At 41.3% G+C, this 18,534-nt stretch overlaps 2 protein-coding genes across 4 annotated transcripts in view; both read right to left on the bottom strand.

Annotated features, from left to right (window-relative positions):
• Window positions 1-2,468: 2,468 nt before the first annotated feature.
• Window positions 2,469-5,648, bottom strand: LRAT (lecithin retinol acyltransferase). The gene is made up of 2 exons (XM_082051133.1): window positions 5,089-5,648; window positions 2,469-4,533 (listed from the first exon to the last, which is right to left on the bottom strand). The coding sequence occupies exons 1-2, from the start codon at window positions 5,629-5,631 to the stop codon at window positions 4,381-4,383; spliced, it is 696 nt and encodes a 231-aa protein (XP_081907259.1). The 5' UTR covers window positions 5,632-5,648; the 3' UTR covers window positions 2,469-4,380.
• Window positions 5,649-9,878: 4,230 nt separating this feature from the next.
• The window catches only part of LOC309439170 (uncharacterized protein), a 60,113-nt gene continuing 51,457 nt past the window's right edge, over window positions 9,879-18,534 (bottom strand). For 2 of the 3 annotated variants that reach the window (XM_082051357.1, XM_082051358.1), the window contains exons 18-20: window positions 17,527-17,647; window positions 12,520-12,610; window positions 9,879-11,415 (exon numbers count right to left, since the gene is read on the bottom strand). In XM_082051357.1, coding sequence (XP_081907483.1) covers window positions 11,341-11,415; window positions 12,520-12,610; window positions 17,527-17,647 — 287 coding nt within the window. In that variant the 3' untranslated portion in view covers window positions 9,879-11,340. Of the gene's footprint in view, window positions 11,416-12,519; window positions 12,611-17,526; window positions 17,648-18,534 lie in introns of those variants that run through there. The other variant, XM_082051359.1, reaches the window with a different exon arrangement.

Here is an 18,534-nt window from a genome sequence, read left to right as displayed (position 1 = left end):
ATCCGAGTCTTCATGGGCACACACTTTTCTCTTCAAGCTCTGACCGGTCCTTCAGCCTGTTTAATTTGCCCTGGGTTTGCAAGTAAAAGAAACCTACCTTACCTACCTCCCGCACTTCCACTGCCTCCTGCAGAGCAAGCACCTAGTGGCAGGCGTTGAGATGTCGTTGTAGGGGACTAGGCAGCTGATTTGCTCCAAATAGCACTGTAGCAGAACAGCCACTGAGTGTTTCCTTGTTCATAGATATGCTGTAGAGAAGAGGCACCTACTAAAACAAGGTCACAGAGCTAAATAATGTTGCCTAATAAACAGGGAAAACATTAAAAAGCTACAGAACATCACTCAGAAAGTTTACTACGCTATGAAACACAGAAATGGTAAATATAAATCACCAGTTTTGTCCCAGATGGAACTGTGGTACTGCAATCAAAGTAATTCTGATTTAAGTCTCCTGAAGAACACCTCACTTTCCCCCCTTCTACCACAGTCTCCAAGCACTCACGACCATATCCTAAACATTCCCTTGACTTCAGAAGCAAAGCTAAGTCACAAACCACAGCACAGAATCAATTTTTAAGGAATTATGCCAAAAATAACCCTCAAATGCTTTTAGTGATCTATTCCTACAGCAGAGGAGACAGTTTATTTAACCAGCACAACATCCTGAGATTCCTGTAAGGCTTACAGGAGAGTGTAACGCACTAGAGCAAAGAGCTTCAAAACTAAGTTTCTGTGTCTTCATTTGCCATCAGTAAACCCATTCATGACAGTGAAGTGTTCAGAGGAAACAGTTCCTAAGCTATTACAAAGCATAAAGAGCAAATGGCTCCTAGAGTCACTAGAGACCTTTTTTGGATAAAAGAGATGCTATTCAAGACTGCCCTAACACAGCTCTGTATCCTTCAGTGGCGTGTGACACTTTATTTAATGCGAGAACATGCAATAAATATTACACCACCATACCATTTCTAGAGATCACAGTTCTAATGTTTCTTATTGCTGCAGCCTGCTTTCTAAAACCTGTCTGGTTGATGTCAAGTCACACACAAGTTTAATTCCCTCTTGCCCACCCCCTCAGACTTTAACAAGTATTGCTATGATTTTGTTTTCATTAAAAGACTGGATGGTATTTATATGTAGCATTCTCCTTCAGCACAGGAGAACCCAAAGGTGAAATCAAGCAGCATATGACTGTTCACTGCAAAATGAGTAATCGCTTATGTTGAAAGCTAAAATAAATACAAATAGAAAGGTCAGTGTTCTAATGTCTTCATTTAGCATCTTTTTTTTTTTTTTTCTTTTAAACACAGGTTTTGTAAAAACATTTCAAGCCTCGTGAATGCTTATTTTATTTTCGTTTTCTTTGGAAAGCCTGAAGTGAAACATCTATCCTTTTAACTTAATGTCTTCGCTACTTGCCTTTCCCAGTGGCACAGGGGTGATGGTTATACCCTCTGTTACATATCCTGGTTTAACCACACAACTTTTCAAAACAGCTCCGCCACTAAAATGAACTACAGCTCTAGATTTACACTCCCTATCACCATCACTTACAGTTACCGATTAACTATTTCACTTCTAAGCACACACATTTCCGAACAGCTGAACTGCTCCACAGTTTTCTGTGTTACTATAACTAGCTCCTTCATTTCAATGGCATCGCAGTTGAGCTCAGGTCTGAAATGCAATGCTCCACCTAGGGCAAGTGCTTATTTTTACTCATGTAATTACAGAAAAAAAATAGTTGACACTGACATTTACCAAAATATTTCAGAGCACAAACACGACCTGAGCTAAACACGAGAACTCATGCCTGCTAGTCTTGTTTCTCCCCTTGGAGTATGACTGCTTTGGCATACCTGACTTTAACAAAATTTCCAGATCTCTGCTAGAATTATAGTTGGTAGGAAAAAACTCCTAAATGAGCAACTCTACTTACGCCCATGTTACTACTTGTCTCTGATGAAAGAATACAGCAGGGCATTCTAGACCATTTCATAGTATTTTGTAAGTGTAAAATTTTATACTTGCAGGAAAATTCTGTACTAATACAGCTGGAAGTCTGCAAGGAACTGATTTCATTTCTTTCATAGGCAACCCTACGGATATCCCAGTTTAGTCCCCAGGTTTAATCTGGATGCTTCTTGCTCAACTGCATTAGCAAAGCAGGAGCATTGCTCCTTTGCTATTGAAGCTAGAGCAGGAACATTTCTCTGCCTTCCAAAAATCCCACTTATGATTTGGTTACTGGTCACGACCCCATTGTTTATTGTATAAGTGTATTATAAGAATTACTGGAATTCTTATAAATCCCAAGTAAATAAAGGGGAAAAGAAAAGCCCACCTGTAATCAGACACCATGTAACTGGATGTTAATGGACTGTTCAGTGCCCTACTGGGATATGTTAGAGAAACATTATAGCATAAGCATAATACTCAATTTCAAGAGGCCATCAGACATTTTTAAATGAATAAATTCTATTTATATAATTACAGTAATGAGTACAGTTCATACTTTATGCACAGGAAGTAAAAAAAAACACACTGGAATTTATGTAAATATTACTGATGTGTAGACTATGAAAAAGCAATTAATGTTAATTAAAAAACACCTTAATTTTAAAAGTTTACCAGAAACAGATACACAGAGCATTGCAATCTTTGAAAGGAGAACAGAAGTTGTTTACAAGGGTCCAAGAGTCATTGATATCCAGCTGCTTTGGAGCTGGGCTGCAGACTGAACACGTACTAAAAGCAGGGCTGAAATCCCCTCTCGGTTGATGGCAGCAGTGGCCATGTTGCCATTTCCTATGGGCCTGGAATTTCACCCCAGTCTTTACATTCTTTGTCGGTTACACTGGAGCAGCCAAATAGAGTCAGTTTGCGAACCCAGTCTTCAAGCAGTTGCAAGGTCTAGGGGAAGGTGAAGGGGGTTTATAGCACAGTTAAAATTAGTCTCTCTAAAAATGGGGGAAAAAAGTGGCCACTTCACTAGCAGAGCTGATGAGACAGGATACTGAACACCACTCATAGAAAGAAGCAAATCTAAGGTTTAGTCCTTGGTGAAGACACCATGGTATTCACCTTTGACTAGAAAGAAAGGCAAGCATAGTGCGTGAACATGTAAGTGCATGTATCGCATGCAAGGCATTCCAGGAATTGAACAATTTCTCTACATACATCAAGACATAATAGCAAAGCAAATAATAGCCAAGCTTTTTAGCACTCAATCAATTGGCTAGATGAACTAGATTTCAAATCCAACTTTACACATTCTTGATAAACAGAAAGGCCTCAGCTTTGAAGATGAATCATTTTTAGCACCAACTGTTGGCTTGCAAGTGAATTCACAAGAGATGAGCATAGAAAGACAGGTCGTCTTTCACCGAGAGACATCTTGTTTTAAGGCAATATCCTAAATGACAATACAGCCACTACGTAAACTGCTCCAATGATCCCCGAAGTTTTATGGCACCCACACTGGGTCCCATTGCAGAGACATTGGTGTCTGTCCTCCTCCCTGCCATGTTGTCATGGTTTAAGGCAAGGCGGCAATAAAGGCACTGGAATGCCAGAAGTTTCTGATATTTCTGTGTGACGAGATGTCATAAAGTAAGCTAGTTTCTCCTGTGTCCCCTAAAACTCTCTGTAGCCATTTATATTAGCCATACTGACCTCTATCAGTAGCAAGGAGAATGCTGAGGAATTGCTGTCTTTCCTTATCACTAACCAGATTTAAAAGTTGTTCAATACAGTAGCAAGTGTTTATGCAATTGATACAAACGAGAGATTTGTGCTGTTTTCCCAGAAGGGAAATGACTGTAGCCAATCCAGACAGATGTGCTCCTACAGCACACAGCACCCAGCCTAGGGTTGTTTTTTCTTCTTTGCTGTCAAGAAGAGTAAGTTTACTTCTGTCTCCAATAAAGAATACTCCAGGAATGGAGACAGTAACTTCTGAATATACATTATCTGTATCAAAGGAAAATGTAAGTAGTTTGCTTTCGATATCCATCACTTTGTGGAACTCCATCCATTTTTATTAATAGTCATGGCACCAGGGTATGCAGCTAAGAAACTGAACATGATATTACCAGAATCACTTACAGCTGAAGACAGGGAGCAGAACTGTAAATAATGAAAAAATAGGGTTGTGATAAAGTGTGTTAAAATGTACCAGCTGAGATTTTCAGGAAATCTATTATTTGGCTTACACAGTAAGCTATGCCTTGTGCACTATGTTCTAGACAAAGTTGTATTTAAAAACTGCACACAAGGTTAAGAAACTTTACGTGACACCAATGAGTAATCTGTGCTTTCATAAATACGGTAGTATACATCCTATATACAGACGCTGGTTGTGAGCCTCCAGGAAGGCTGTTAGCCAGCCATCCACAGAAAAAAAGGAATAACGATAGTTGGGAGCGTGGTGGAGGGTGCCAAACCCAGGCAGACTATTGATGCTAATCCCACAAGCACTGAAGCAAGAACACTCCTCTGGTCTCGAATAATCATCTTCACAGTCTCACAGAACTGGAGAGAGAAAAAAAAAAAAAGAGAGAGATCAAGGTTAAAGAGGAAAGCTTTAACCAGACCCGCTCTCTCCGTTCCAGACCAGCAGCTACTCGCCCAGCTTTCACACGGGGTCTCTGGAGCGCAGAGCGCGTCTGGCACTGCCTCACCACCTGAGCGGTAGCCCCAGCACTGCCTGCGGCTCCGGCTTAACGAGGAGCTTCCATGCACTTTAAGAGCGTGTTAATTGTTTTAGGAATTCAGCCCCACTTCCCCCAACACCTGAAGCCAACAGAGGCCCGGCTACCCGCGTTCCGAGCAGCTCCGCGCCTGCGGCAGTGCCCGCTGCGGGGAGAACGCCCGCCAGCTCCAGCCGGGGGTGGCGGGCGGTACCGGGCAGCAGCTCCCGAGGCCCGTGGCGGCGGCTGACCCGGTTGCGCGGAGCGGAGTTCCAGCGGGGCCACCGCCGGCGGGAAGGGCAGCACCGCGCCGGCCGCCGCCTCTCCCGGCAGCTGCGCGCAGTCCCGGCGGAGCGGGTCCCCGCGGGGCTGCCCAGCGCCGACGGCCGGGCCGTACCTTGTCGGTCTGGAAGCTGACCGGGGCTCCGTATCGGCAGTAGGTGACGAAGTGCTCGCAATTGTTCCAGAGCAGGCTGTAGGCAGTGGCGCCCACCAGCTTCTCCGCCCGGCGGGCCGCCTCCTCGCTGCTCAGCACCTGGTCCTCGAAGAGCCGGTCCATGTGGTTGACCAGGATGCTGCCGCCGTAGGCGAAGTCCTCCACCGTGTCCACGCGGATGCTGGCCGTTTTGGTGATGACGCCCAGGATGAGCCGCTTGTTGGTCACCACCTGCTGTATCTGCCGGCGGTCGCCGGTGAAGGCGGGCAGGATGTCGGGCATCAGGTGGGCGACGCGATTCTCTCCCAGGTAGATACCGAAGTGGATGAAGAGGGTGCGGGGCACCTCCAGCAGGTCGCCCCGCTTGAAGCAGCTGGTGTCGTAGTAGTCGGGGGCCGCGGGCGGCGGTTCCCCGCCGGAGCCCGCGGGCAGGGGCCGAACGTTGACGAGGAGCATCAGCTTCTCTAGCAGCAGCGAGGCCGCCTGCGGAACCGGGTTCTTCATGGTCGGCGGGGGGAGCCCTCGCTGTCGCCGAGCAACCCCCACCGCCCGGCCCCGCTTTTCTAGGCTACCGGGCGGGGCGGGGCGGGCACCCGGGCCAGCCCACCGGGCGAGCGGCGAACGCCCGCCCCGAGGATCGGCCGGGCTTTATTGGGGAGCGCGGCGGGTGCACGGAGCCGACCCCGGCGGTCCCCGGCCCCCAGCATGGCGCGGTGCCCGCAACCCGGACCCCGGAGCCGAGTACCACCCGCAGCTCTCCCCCGCCACCCCCCAAATAGCACAGCGGAGGGCACCCGGGGCTGCAGCAGCAGCTTCGTTCACCTTCCCCCGCCGATGGGACCTCAGGGGGTCTGGGCGCCCGCCCCCGCAGGCGCCCTGGTGCCCCGCCAATGGGGCCGGCGGCGTCCGGCTCGGCGGCGGGAGAGGGTAGCAGAGCGGTGGACCCGGAGCGCGCCTTTCTTCATCGGAAGAAAACAGGTCTCCACGGGAGAGAGGAAAGTCACATTTTTAAATTAACTCTCCTGGAAGGTCCGCCAGCTAAGAAAGAGTGGGAAAATGCGGAGAGGCATTCCCGTGCGTTTTGGTCCATGCTAATCCATTATGTAAATGGCCAAATCTTGGCAACAGAGCCCACAAAAGAGCAGCAGTCAGGCCAACAAAGCCGCCCCGTCTGAGGCTAATAAGTTTCAGTGGCCGAGCAAATTCCTGCTCCCTCAGGACTGCGGAATGATGGATGGGGCAGACATTCATCTTACCTGGAAGATGACAGGGCCCGGAGAGTGGCAGGGGAGGGGGCGCCTGCCCGCCCCCCTCACTCCCCGCCGCCGTGGCTGGAGCCTTTCACCGAGTCCCCGCCACCGCCGCCTCGCCCCGACCCGCTGCCATTGACTTTTGTTCGTGCTCCAGCCCTGTCGCTCCGGCTGCAGGGGGAAGCTTTCGCCTCTGTGAGAAACTCTGCGCGGGCGGCGGGGGGAAAGCAAGAGAAATGCTGGAGAAGTAGCTTGTTAAGAGCATCTTCCCCCAAGCCCAGGCTATACAGCTGCCAGCGTGACTGATCTGTCTTCTTGAAGGTTAGGGACACTCGGGCAAACACCGCAAGGTATAGACGATGCCAAGTACAAAGAAGGGAAGGCAAAAAGAGGAGCGCTAGTGTGTAACAGCTTGGCGCCTCTCCACAGGCAAACCGTGCTGAAACACCAAATTATTTTTTCCCTCCTCAGTCACTTGAAGCCTGAGAGCCTATGGATCAAGAGTAAGATTGCTAGACCACCCTCGAGCTGTAGAACCCCTTTAGTCACACCAACAAACAAGAGAAAAGGTTCACCATCCCTTTTCTTTCCATCAAGGAACAGCTCTGGTATTAATAAGAAGGCAAAGGGGGGGGTGAAAGACCCCACAGGTGAGAGCCTGCTACCACCACAGACACTGAACCAAGATTCAGGCAGGATCTTGTGCACAGGAAAGATAAGGCTTATCAATGACTCAAAGTAAATTTTCCACATCTCAGTGAAGAAAGTATTTCAGGGCAGCCAGTTACCTTACTGCTTCCCAACAAGAAAAGATGGCTAGTGTTGCCCTCCTGTTTCTTTCTGCTCAGAGCAGAGAGAGCAGCTTCATGGGGAACTGAATATTATTGTCACCTTGCTTCATCTGCAAAGAGAGATGCCCACAGTAACCTCGTTTGGTGACTGATTACAGGCCAGAGCCCCAGGACTTCTTACCAGAGTGATCAGGCACTTGGCATTTTCTCTGGAGAGTCTTAGACAAATTTTTATGCAACAGAGGCTTAGCCCTCTTGAGCCCCCACTTCAAATCGCATCACTTACAAAAGAGAAAATACCCTGTAGATGTGGATCATGATGCTGGTAGGAGCCCTGTGGATTAGCCACCAGCCACACATAATTATGTAATTAAACCAGCATCTTTTCAAACCCAGATGTTTAAATATATTTGGAAAGTTTGAAGCTTTTGCTTATGCTTACTAGTAAATAAAAACAGGGCAAGGGGGAAGCTTTTCCTCATTTTAAACTAGTGAATTATTTTTAAAAGGACAGGGGGGAAGATTAAAACCCCTCACTGTGATAAATGGTCTCACCCATTTGGCGATGGTCACAGCAGCAGTGAGAACACTGTGCCACAGCCAGAAGAGTAAAGATTCCACAGAAAGTCCTAGCACAGAAAGGTTCCTGTCACCCTCCTGTGAGGATAAGCAGGAGGGTGACATCCAAAGACCCCCCTGCCCCCATTCTTCCTGCCAAGAGAATGTCCGTATGATCTTTGTTGAAATAGGTTAGAGATGCTTTCATCCCACCGTTGATTTTCCTCCCCTGCTCAACGGAAGGTAGAGGAATTCAGCTGAACTCCCTGGCAGAAACAGACATTTCCCAATGTGATCTTTTACTTTAAGGCATCCTTTGTTTGCTTTCTTAATGCCAGTTAGCTTTAATCCCCAAATCACCAGGGTCCATTTCAAGTGAATCCGGAAAGGAAACCAAGATGAAACCAAAGAAGAACTCTGCCACAAGGAGGAGACTCAAGGTCTTACAGCATGGGAGGGTTTCAAAGAAGTAAGGTGAGAGGTGAGGCATTTCGGCAGTTCAATTTCCACATACCTGAGGCACTAAGGAGTCTCCTCTTTCGCCTCTCTCACAACCACTCGCTCACTCTCAGGTCCGGAAACCCCAATGGAACAAGCACAAAAGGCATCATACAGCAGACAGGCCTGTGAGACAGCATCACTCCTCCAGCCAACGCACAGACCCCGTGGCAGCAACTGAAACCGGCCCAAGTAATTGCTTTGCCGCTACCTTGCGACTGTCCTGCGGGTTAGTGCGCGCAAAGTGCTTAATACAACGTATCAAAGTAATTTTGGAATGAAACCATCCAGATCCTTGAAGGGCAATCGGCAATCCAACATTTTCTGCTTTCAGACCTTAAGGGCTGCACTTTCAACCTGCCAAGATACAGCACAAAATTTAAAAGGTATACTTAAAATTGTTTTTCCTCTGATTTGAAGGGGACCCCCCTCCCCCCCATATTTTAGTGGAAAAATGGCTTCATTGGAGATGGCTAAACTGAAAATACACTTTGTGCCTCCATCTGGCACATCCTTTATCTTGAGTCACTTCTGTATAATAACTTTTGTACCTTTAATACACAAGTTGCAGTGGGAAAATCACTTTGAAATATTAAATAGTAAACACTGAGAAAGTATTTGTTTGGACTGTTAGCTGCTATAGAATAATTTTATTAGAAAACCCAGGATTTATTTTTGAGCGAGACACAGTCAGAAATCTGCGAGAGGTAAGAGGACGCAGCCTTTGTTTTGTAGTGCAGATGAGCCACAGCACAAAAACTTCCCAGGTAAGAGGTATGAGGCGGTTTCCATTACACTGAAACTCTTATATTAGATGGAACCTTATTTTATACACTAGGCATTACTATTTCCATCCTGACCTCACAGCTAACACAGTAGGGAAAAAGCAGGAAAGAAAGGCAATTAGAAGGCTAAGTTCTTGCCTATATGAGGAACAGCTCTGCTGTAACAAGCAGGCGAAATGCATTTTTCAACTGACTGAAGTTAAATCATAGCTGATTTCATACATGCTCACCTTCAAGTACAATTTACATTTTACCAAACCTTCCTCAGTTACTCAACCTCTACCACAGATGAAGAAACAAATGCAGCTTTAACAAGCTTTCGGGTCATCTGGGGTTGCTGGAACAAGTAGAGGTTCATGAATTCAAAACATGTTAAGGAGGTTAAACAGAATAAAATCTTTGGATAGGGATTTTTGGAGGCTACACTTTGTGAGTAAACTATCTGAAAAGTAATGCCACTTAGTTTAAGCTGGTACACTGAAAGAAATGATGGATAGAAAGCACGTTTGTGAAGGATGGTCTCACAGCATCTGAAAGGGCAATTCCAGAGATAAAAAAATAACGCCTTTGTATTCCCATATCCAATCCATTTGAACACTGTACCGTTGTTTTCAGCAGATTACAGGTTCCATTGTAGAGCTGTAAATGACCAGCCCTCTAGAAAATGGTATCGCTTACTTTTTCAGTCTTTGTATTTAACAAAGAGTAGGGACAGAAGAGACAAAATCTGAAGGAACAGGGGAACCAGCCCAACAATGCACAAAATTGCAGGCAAGTGAAACAACGCCAAAACAAAGAACCTTTGAACTAAGTATCACTCTCTTCCAGTAGAAGAAACAACATAAATGACTAAAACACATTGATACTTCATAAATGTTCACTTTTATTCAAAAAATATTGCATACACATTTACAGAGTCACTTAAGCAGCGTATTGAGTGAACTGCAAGTATTTACTGTAGCCCTTTTATCCTTGTAGGTTTGCTACTGAGGTCTATCACTTTTTCATTTCCTCTCAATACCTTTGTCTGTTTTGCTAAACTAACAGGCTTTCAAATTATTAACAAGAGTTTTATAATGAAGAATGACTTAAACAAAATAGAACCAGCATGCCATTTTCCCTTTAAGGTTAATAAGTTGGATATTTTTTCTGCAATGAATATTAGCTGATTTTTTACAACTAGATTGAATCAAGCAGTATACACAGACAGTACTTACACCCGCTAAGACAATAATATGCGTAGATGTATAAAGTGTTCACTTACGATACCTTCAAGTCAAATGAACAAAACCACAGAAAAGGTGGGAACAATTCATTGTATCATCCTCATTAGTAAGCAAGAGGCTAGGAAATTAATAATAGTGGTAGCACAGATTGAGACCTAGGAACAACTAACAGTTTTGGTGACAATTACAAAATAATTATTTTCAGCATTTTATCTGATATTAGTAATGTGTCATTTTGTCAGCACTAAACAATTAATACAATCTCCCCAAGATAAAGATTCATTTCTGAATATGAAATGCCTGAACATGCAGAGTGATATTTATATGGCTTCTGCAGAGGAAATACAGACAGTTATTAGGCCAGAATTTCCACTCACTCCTGTCCTCATCTTCAAATTTATTCCCATGCCAAAATATATGACTGAGTAGTCAGTGCTTTCAACTGATGGGTTAATTAGTAAGAGATGTTGGAAACTGTAATAATGAAGTATGTCATTAACTGGACAAAGTGCTAGAAGTTGGGTGGATCACACCAAAGGTCAGCATTTACTACCAGCGACTCTGTAACATTAACAATTATTACTTTTCTTTATTGCCCAACAGGGAAAACTGTTTCCCAGTACCAGGCAGTGCTGACTTCATACCGACGCACAGCAGGTTACCCAGCATCACTCTATGCACAGGACGGACAGAGCTGACAGGAGCTCAACTACATCAGTCCATTTTATTTTTTCAAATGAAGACTGAGAGAAGGAAAAGGGAGATGGACTGAACAGGAAGTAATTTTCATCTTGGAACAAAGATTATCTTGTCTTACAATTAAATGTTATGTTGGAATTTGATTAATTCTATTTTACAGGAAATAAATTAATTCTTCATCCAATGTAGTAACTATACAGGAAATGTTATCAGTCACAGACAAAGCTATTAGTCTGGTATTATTCAAAACATTTGCTAATCTCTGCCATATAGTTAAGCCTCTGATAACTGTCACTAATTTCTACTCTTTAAAAAAAAAAAAAAATCTTACCCAAGAAGCCAGTTCTTGTTTATAACATGTTTTTATATACCACTCAGTGTTAAAAGCCTGTGTATTAAACACCTGTTACTCTATCAGTGATTTCAAATCAGGAACATTTTTAATCTGGAAATCCAAGAGCATCTGTCCAAGTGCTTTGCCCTGTAAGAAAAAAAAAACCCAAACCAACATTTCATTTTACTATCTAAATATACTACCTTTGTAAATTAAGTTTTTAAAAATAGTTTAGTAAGGATTTTTTTTTCCTATAATTAGTGTAGGAATTCAGTATGTTTTTAAAGTTTTACGGTTATTTATCTCTACATATACTCAAGCCTTGGCCTGTAGGTTATCCAGTTTTATTTACCTTTTCCATTTATTTGGCTTTCTCACTTGTGAATCAATGTAATTAAATAAGGAAAACATACGGTTGAGTTTTCAAACATCTAACCATGATCAGATTGAATAGTTTCTTCAATTTATTTGGAATCTAGTGCTAGAATCAATTTACTTTGGGTTCAGTTCTGCCACCTGATTCATACACAGCATGATCTTATTTTGTGAACAGTCTTCTTCACTATGCTGAGATTATTTGTACATTTAAGCATTTCTCAGCCTGTGTGGCAGAACGGTGCTTTGCTGTAGCCGCAGAATTGCCACATTAAGGGACCTTGTCTTCAGGTTTAGACATTTCAAATATTTAATACTCAAATTGTATACTTGCAAAAACCATTAGTTTCAGATTCACATAACGTGATCAACACACAAGATCTCCTATCCCTCTGTTTTTCTTCTTTCAGATTTATATTAATTTTCAGTATTTTAACTGTAGGAGTCATAGGTTAAGATAAAGGAGTTGCTGTACAGTTAATTTTCCTAAATGTACTAGGAAAAACTCAATCAGAATTGTCTAGTAAATCTGCATTCTCCAAAACATGACAGCCTTTCTGAGAAGCTAATTTTGCTGGTGCATCTAAAAACACAGGCAGCACACCATAAAGAGCATAACTGATTTGAGGACTCTCTTAATAGCTTCTTGTAAACATCTTTTTCACCAAATATTCTAAATTAACTTTCTACTTGCCCATGCTGTTTTCAAACCTTAAACCATTAAGCAGATAATGTATATTTTAACAGGAAATTAAAAGGAACTAAAGAGTCAAAATCAAAAGTCTACAGTTTCACCTCAAAAGTTGGCTATAAAAGGAGTGTGTAGTACATAGTTATAGAAGATAACTACATTGAAATCAATGCTTTGATACATGCCTGTGGGTCACTTCTTAGGGATGCTATGCCACCACCACCAAGGGAATTCTTCAGAACAAAATTTAATCCATGGATTCCTGGCAACTCATACCTGTAAAATAAAAACTACATATTACTTCTCACAAGATTTTGAAAGAAACACTTGTACAGAACACCAAAACAAAAGACACCAAACAAAACAAACAAAAAACCAACCAACCCAACACCTTCACGCTTGTGATAGCATCACTTACTGCTGAGTCAAGCCTAAAAGCTAACTGAACATTAACCCGTGGCCTTCCCTCCCTTCTTGTTTCTTCCCCATACTCAAAATCAACAGTCTTTAACAGTTTCAGAGTCAGACCATAAAGTAACCACATTCCTCTTATTCGACTGCAAAACTCATTAATTTCTAATGAGGTTGTTTTCTACATACTTTTTTTCTTCAGAGTTAAAGCACCATAGGCAACAGGTTCAAGATCCAACATGAACTCAGAGACCACAGTGGGCAGAAGGAAGTATTTTTAGTATTTCCTAGTTCTGATACTGAAAGATAGTATCACTTAATCCCTTGAACTCACTTTTGCTAACAAAGTCCACCAGCTAATTGGGAAGGTATACTCTTTATTACTGAGAGATAACTATGAGTCACTGGATCAGACTCTTATTACCAACTGTGGATAATTTTTAACAAATGAAAAGTAGAGCTACATTTCAATGCTTTCTTGGAGCCATGTGCATTGTTCAGGTAATATTTTATTTTAGTCTGACAGACATATTTTTCTGCTCCATTACCACTGTAAGCATTTTTCCATCCTTGCTTTTGACTGGTACAGTTCCAGTTTGGAAACGTTTGTAGAAGTTTGGCAAATGGCTATTTTCCCTAATGAAGTTGTTTCAAATTCCATAAATAGATCTATAGCATATTTCCATTTGCCTCTCCTTGCACAGTTGTTCAGTGTTTTGTCATCTTCCTTGTATTCTTGTTTATTCTTGGTTTTGCTTGCCTTCAATATTTTCTTTGTCTAATGACATGATAGCTTTCCTTTTTTCTGTAAGAAAGGATTTAATCAGAACATCAGCAAGACATGAGGAATAACAGAGAAAGACGGTATCCAACTCTTGCTCCATCTCCAGATGTTTGATGGCTGCAGTTTAAATCATGCTTCCTCTACCACCACCTATTTTCCTTTAGTCATCTATGTGACTTTCATCTGTTTGGGATGGATTCTTCAAATCTGTCTTAAATAGCTGTAATTTCTTGCAGCGCTCTTGTACTGCCCATTTTGTCACTTTAAGGTTTCACTTTTAGGTTTCATTTTTTTACCTCCTTTTCAACATTGTAAAAATTATGGCTGTTGCTGATATTTACAGCCCTGTACGCCCTTGTATCTTGGGCATATGACCTTTAATGGAAGGAGATGTGGCCAGCCCACGATTCTGCTGAGCAGCCTGGCAAACGTTTTAGTTCTCATTATGCTCTTGCAAGCAGAGGTCATGGAGTATCTGCACTTGTCTCACCATTCCTTCTACTCTTTCGTTACCACACTCTACTATTAACATTATTAGTTGTTATTAAGAAGAAAACCGGTGTTAGCATTCTGTTGACCTCCCTTCAAAACTAGTTGCTAGGCAACATTATCACACTTAAAGGCAAATCCATTGGTAAGGCAGGAAGGTTTGATTAATCCAACAGCGCTCTAACAGACAATAGGAATATGAATGATAAAGCAATTTCCACAACAAGTCATCTACATAATTTACTACATTTAATAGCATAATCAATCACATAGCAGATCAGAGGACTCCACAAAATTTTCAACTACGAAACTCAATATAAATTACCAATAACTATATACCATGAGAGCTAGAAGTCTACCAAAGCACTACACCGTAAATTTTACTCTGAAAAACTGGCAAAGACTTCCAGCAGCAAGTGATTTCACGACTGGCAGATATCTCCACAAGAACTAGACTAATGGAATATGTATTCCAAAAGCTATTAATAACACCTCAGCTCTCAAATGAAGTTTAATGAAAAAAAAGTCAATAATTTAAACAAATCAGGAGAGAAGTTGAAAAGCAGACAAAAGCTGAAGCAAATGAAAAAAAGAGTGGAAGAATTTTGTTTCACTTTCCGCAGTGATTCTGCAGAGAGAGTATGTAATACAAGCAACAGATTTTAATTTGGAACGTCACAGAATGGCACTTGCACTTCAGGTACTTTGAGGAAATATTTACAGTGAGATACTCTAGCTAAAACTAGATTACGAAATAATATACAGAGGTCAGCATTTTCAATATTTTAAGTCCTGTTTGAAGCATCTGAGCATCCAAAATATTTCTGCATTAAAAAATGCACTCCCACAGTAAAAAAAAAAAACAAAACAAAACACTATAACCATCATAATCTTAAAGCAGCAAGAGTAGGTCAATCAAAATGTTGGTATGCATTTACCCAGCATAATTAAACAATTTAATTAACTGAGGGTTAAAGGAAGAAAATACTACCTAATTGTACAATTCAATCAAAACCTTTAAGAGCTGCTTTTAAAAAGCACAGAAAACAAATAAACCCTTCAAAGAATACTAAGTCTGTGACAGAAACCAATAAAACAAGGAAAATTCACTGTTCTAGCTGAACTCCTATGATGATGCACAATGGGGTGCCAGCTTAACTACTTCTTTTGAAGTGCTTGCCATACATATTCAAAGAAGTCAGGTTTTTCCGGTGAATTTCCTGCTAAAATGCATGGAAATTATAATGGTACAAATAATGTTTAGAGCATTTAAATAAAAAGATAGGATTCCTCCCATCAGTGAACTCAGTTCATAGGCTAAAAGAGATGTCTGCATATGACATATACTGTAGAGAGAAATATTTTTTCCCCTCATAATAAATATACATACATACATACAAAAAAACCCAGCAATCTAGAAGCACCAGTATCCACATTTCTTGTTCTTCAGCTCTTTGTAAAAATATCCCATAAGAAGAAATGAGCTGTAATATTTTTATGCCTGAGAAATGGATTGCTCTCAAAGCATAAATAAGATAACTGTATTTCAGAAGATGAAACCAACCAGTTGTCACAGGATAATTTTACTATCCTTCTTAAATGACTGACCCACTAAATGACAAGTCCTTATTCCGTATCTTATCAGAAGTCAATTGTATACAAAACACCACACAAATAACCTAGTATAAATACCACAGAGGGCAAAATGGCTAACGGAAAAAAAAAAAAAAATTATATCTTCCACATGCAGTACGGTCCAGCTACTCATCTTACTACTGCATTGATGCTATTTTTAATGGTGGTACCAGTGAAAATTCAAGAGACTGACATCTCTTTCTAAACTTTGACCAATTTCTCTCTGAATGCTGCTAACTCTTCCTCACCCTCACTTAATTGCTCTGACCTGCCATGGTGAGCTTGTGCATCCCTCCTATGCCTAAGAAGAATTGTGATTAACTGTTAAGAATGTGCTCTACATGGGGGGAATGATACCACACGAGTTTTGGGGTACGAGGGGAAGATTTGAAAGACCATGTTTTGTTACTATGTTACCTAAAAATCTGTAAGTTTGAGTTCTCACTGTTCTCTACCAAAAATAATCCTACCTTTTCTCTGTTTAGTACACCTATTTAATAGTTTTAATGAAAAAGAATGAGAGGCAACTGGGCTGACAATCTTTGTAGTGAGGCAGAGCCATGGTTGGTGTTAGTAGCAAAACTAATACATGATTTTTAACTACTCACATTTTAAATAAAGGAAATTAAGGAAAATGAAAGAGTAAGACAGCTCTTTTTATGGCAGCTAAAACTAAAAATAAACAAGTAATTTAAAAAGAAACTATAGAATCTGAAGCACATGAGCCTAATCCTTATAATCCTAAATATTTCCACAAAAGGATTTACTTTTTTTCCCCAGAAGTTTTTCAGTTCACTCACAGAGCTCCATTATCACATCATTAAAGGAAGCCAAACCCAGGAACAGATAATCTAATTAATCAAAATAAATTGGCTTCATCCAGACACAGCAAATTTCAACCCTTATTTATGAACATAAACAGCATTAAAGAACCCCATAAATCAATTTCTAGAAGTATCATTAGGAGGCGTGACATTTTTTATTTCTTCCCTTCTCTGCTCTGTTTCAGAGGAAATTAAATTATATTTCTTAATATCAGAATTTTTTAGATACACAGATTTGTTAGCACTTATGAAACAGTGTGAGATCTGCATTGAGCCGCTTATGAAGACAAAGAACAGCACTTACAACTCAAAAAGCAGGAGTTAAAATAATTTCAAGTTTGCCTGGAGCTTTGAGCCGCACCTTTCTGAATCAAGCTCTTAGAACAAAGAGACAACAGTTCATCCTTATTTTTTAAATGGTGGGGTTTTTTTTTTCCTTTAAATTCTGTCTTGATGCATGTGCCGAAAAACTGGGTGAGAGCAGGAATACGTTAGAGAAAGTGACTGAACTTCTTGCTGAAACAGTGATAGGATGAGGCATGTTTTTGATGGGAGATGAGGAAAGTTTGGGCTCCAGTCCATACTGGCTGTGTGCATGTCTTTCAGGTTGTGTTTTAGGGACTTCAGACTCCCAGCTCTGAAGCTCTGAGGCTTGGGAAGCTTCAGTTACTAAGCCTTCTGCAGTCCAAATGCTTCAAAAACACTGGGAAGATACATTTCTCAAAGGAGAGTAGAAGTTATTTCTGTTTTGTAGAGACTTTGTTCTGTACTGAGCAAAACAAACAAATAGCCCCAACACTAATATGCTAATTCTGAACATTTAAATGTCTTCACTGTACGGATTCACTACCTTTGACCAGCTTCAGGAGATGTACAAGTTCATGTTCTTTTTCAATGACTGTTGCTCAAGTTGTTATTAAAAAAGCAGAAAAAGATACATAAAAAATACTGAAGACAGTACACACAGGTTTGCAATTTTTATGTTAACATACTTTCAATACCATCAGGTATCTACCATATAACTACGGACTGAGCAGCAAGCTACTCACCTTGTGACTAGTTCTTCGTGTTTTTCTCGCTCTAGAAGGTGCTGGAAGTAATCCTCCAAGGCTTGAGCAGTTAAAGTCTTCTTTAGGTATGGATAGTAGAGGGGATGCCGTGCTATCACACCTGTTAGGTATAACAGTTGTTAGTTGAAATAGAAGCTATAAAAAACTATTTGTATTTATCCTTTCAAAACTGGTTTGAGATCCTCCTCTTAACAAACTGTACATATGGATCCACTTTAATGAGCTCCTGAATAAAAAAACTATAGTATGACAGCTTTCCCTCTGTCAGCAGAGAGGCAGTGTGGAGCATGACATGAAAGAATGCTCCCAGACTAAGTGATTATTGGACTTTTTCTGGTTGCCACTGAAAGATACCTAAAGAACAATAACATCATTGCAACAAACAACCCAAATGCAGTTCTCTTCCTTTAAATGGCTTGCATGACTTAGACATGTAATTGCAATCAACCCTAACAAGGCATGATCATCAGCTGAAGGTTTGGTCCTTGCCCCACTCCTTGCATAAGATCCTGACGTGTAAGAAATCACAATTACATTTTTATAGCTGAATATATGCTTTCATAAGCTTCAGGCAACTTCAGGCCAAAGCTGACGTTCCACAGCAGGATCAGCAAAGCAGATTTGTGTCAGAGGGATCCTTTTATCTGTGGACTTCAAACCTAATTTAGTCTTAGAGGTCAAGTTTGTCATTATTATTGTTGTTCCTTAATAAAGCAATAGCAACTTTGTATCTGAGGGAGTTCATTAGCTATACATCATTCATGCTTTGGCAATGCTACATTGCAACATTGGTCAACCATAGGGAAAAAAAATACTAAAAAAATCAACCAACCAACAAAGAAAAAAAGAAAAAAAAAAACCAACACAACAACATTCTTTCATTCTTCAACCCAAAAACCAGTTCCACAAACAAGAACAAGAAAACTATATTCCTAAATATACATGAACAAAATTCATCAGTTTTCACATGACAGCTAATAGCAAATC

The sequence above is a fragment of the Streptopelia decaocto genome (genome assembly GCF_964273445.1).
Source record: "Streptopelia decaocto genome assembly, chromosome: 4".
Lineage (NCBI taxonomy): Eukaryota > Metazoa > Chordata > Aves > Columbiformes > Columbidae > Streptopelia > Streptopelia decaocto.
This window is presented reverse-complemented; position numbering and strand designations above follow the sequence as displayed.

What these genes read in the sequence shown, in the direction of transcription:
- LRAT (XM_082051133.1), bottom strand. Translation starts at nt 5,631, where the DNA reads ATGAAGAACCCGGTTCCGCAGGCGGCCTCGCTGCTGCTAGAGAAGCTG. An exon ending in TCAGCTTCCAGACCGACAAG is followed by an intron (nt 4,534 to 5,088) that starts GTACGGCCCGGC and finishes TTCTCTCTCCAG; the next exon opens with TTCTGTGAGACTGTGAAGAT.